The 2,125-nt window shown below is 37.2% G+C and overlaps 1 protein-coding gene across 1 annotated transcript in view; it reads right to left on the bottom strand.

The window, feature by feature from the left end:
- SLC44A1 (solute carrier family 44 (choline transporter), member 1) overlaps window positions 1-1,304 on the bottom strand; it is a gene marked incomplete at its 5' end in the record, with an annotated part of 46,206 nt that extends 44,902 nt beyond the window's left edge. The window contains one exon of the mRNA XM_010022224.1: window positions 1,215-1,304. Within this exon, the coding sequence (XP_010020526.1) occupies window positions 1,215-1,304 (90 nt within the window). The remainder of the gene's footprint in view (window positions 1-1,214) is intronic.
- Between the last annotated feature and the right edge of the window lie 821 nt (window positions 1,305-2,125).

Here is a 2,125-nt window from a genome sequence, read left to right as displayed (position 1 = left end):
TTTCTGCCCTACACACAGGGTAAGGGAAATAATGCAATTCCTACCCCCATCTAAGCTAATTTTTAACAGTGCAATGATGCCCACCTCACCCATTATAGTACCTGACCTTTCAGGTGAAGCCTCTTAGAACACTAACTAACAGGGTATTTGACCCAATAGGAAGATTGCTCTGTATATCATATTGCTTAGACAGGAAAATCCAGAACACTCACATACAGCAGATTAAGAAATAATTGGGGAAACAATAAGTACAGACTGAGTAACCAGAGAACATTAACTAAGGCAAGAAAAAAAACAACCACAAAAGAAGAGCTGCTTGTTTCAGGAAGTACTGTGCTTTTTACCATGTTAAGATGTTCACACCACAGTAAGAATATAATTCATATGATTTAAACAAAACATTACATTTTTATATTTGAAGCACAGAAAATGACAAACACTTTGGGAAAAGAAAAAGAAATTTCTCAGTGGAATAATTCCAAAGACCAGACACCAAGGGACAGTAGAAAAGAGCTGACAGCACAGAAGTTCAACTCCTAAGGGCTACTGCTTGCAACACAGCAATATAAGACAGTGACAAACATTCTCTGTTTAGGAAGGTCCATGAAACAAAGGAACATAAAAAGAATTGTATTTCTGATTTTCATTCCTCTGCAGTTTTTGAAGATTTGTTTTTTTAATATAAAGCACACAGTATTGTGAGGCTATCTTGAGAAAGATAGCGGTTTCATCTCACAAGACAAAATCGGGATAACTTGGAAAGAAAGATCTTGCCATTAGTAACATGGTTATTAATAGCAGGTGCTGCTCTTCAGCATCCAAGAAAAAACAAGTCAACTTCTTGATATTCACACCAAAAGTACTGTGATTCACAGAACTGTTTACCAGACTCAAAGCTGGATATACACAGTCCCATAAGGAACATGAGTCGAGTGGTATCAACCTCACCATGTTGAAAATCACTTGCAAGTGAAACTGGAGTTTCAGAGGAAGGGAAGCTGGAACAAGAACTGACACAAATAATAAACTATGGATTCCTACCAAAGGTCTTTGATACGTATATGCTACCCACTTCTGTTGAACATCTGATAGTTCACATGCCAGTATATCCTCAACTTACCCAGTGTCTAAGTTACTGAAGGGCTTTAAAACTTCTAACAAATGCACTCTCTTTAACTATATAACATTCACAGGATCCTTTGAGTTTTACTCACCATTCCTACACAGAAGAGGATGAATAAGAGTAGCCATGGTACATCTGTGCAGCTGTGGTCCTCCAGAGGCTTCCACTCTCGCTTAGAGCTCTTGAGTGAGAAGAGAGAGGTGAGGTTAACAACATTTTATAAATTGTCTTCTATTCATAACAGCAAAATCCAGAAAACAATTATCCAGGACATTAACATGTAGCAGGAGTTATCTTTAAACTCTAACATAGCTGAAGCAGCTTTGTCAAAAACTTAAAAAGTAAGGCTCACCAAAAACACTTCAAAAGAAGCACCTCCATGGGAAGCTAGATCACCAAATAATTATTTATCCAGAAAACTGGTAATTTTCCCAGGAATTTACAGGTGTTTATCCACAAGCAAGGTTATTTTCCTTTATTTTTTTATTAACAGAAGCTAATGGCATGGAATCAACAATATCTGCTACTTCAGTCTTCCACAACTACCTTCCAGTAATCTGCTTTCCAAGAACGATAGAAGGCTGAACTTCTCAAAAGCTCTTCAGTTTCAAAACACTATTTGCAGGTTTTACAAGTTTTGCGTACAGTGAATGTAGAAAGGAGGTAATAAATTGCTGTTAAAGGAACAGTTCTCTGCATGCCAAGAGGCAGCTGAGCTTAACATTTCAGCAAAAAAATCCCGAGTCAGTATGGCCCAGGTGCCAAAAAGGAAAGTTGTGTACTTAAAGGCTGAAATATTCAATGATGGAGGTTCTATTGCAGAGTATAATGAAGCAGTTGTAAGCAATTCAAACAGTTTGCTGCTCCTGAGGTAAAATTTCTCACGTGTGTATACACTGCTAAGATAATTAAAGTCTATTAAAACCAGTATTTTGCCATCTAGGTGAAATGGATTTAAGAAAACAATGTTTATTAAAAAAAAAAAAGGGGGGGGGGGAAGGA

This window comes from Nestor notabilis, unplaced genomic scaffold, assembly GCF_000696875.1.
Source record: "Nestor notabilis isolate BGI_N333 unplaced genomic scaffold, ASM69687v1 scaffold5729, whole genome shotgun sequence".
In the NCBI taxonomy this organism is placed as follows: domain Eukaryota; kingdom Metazoa; phylum Chordata; class Aves; order Psittaciformes; family Psittacidae; genus Nestor; species Nestor notabilis.
The sequence above is the reverse complement of the archived record's forward strand: the minus strand, read 5'-3'. Positions and strand labels throughout refer to the sequence as shown.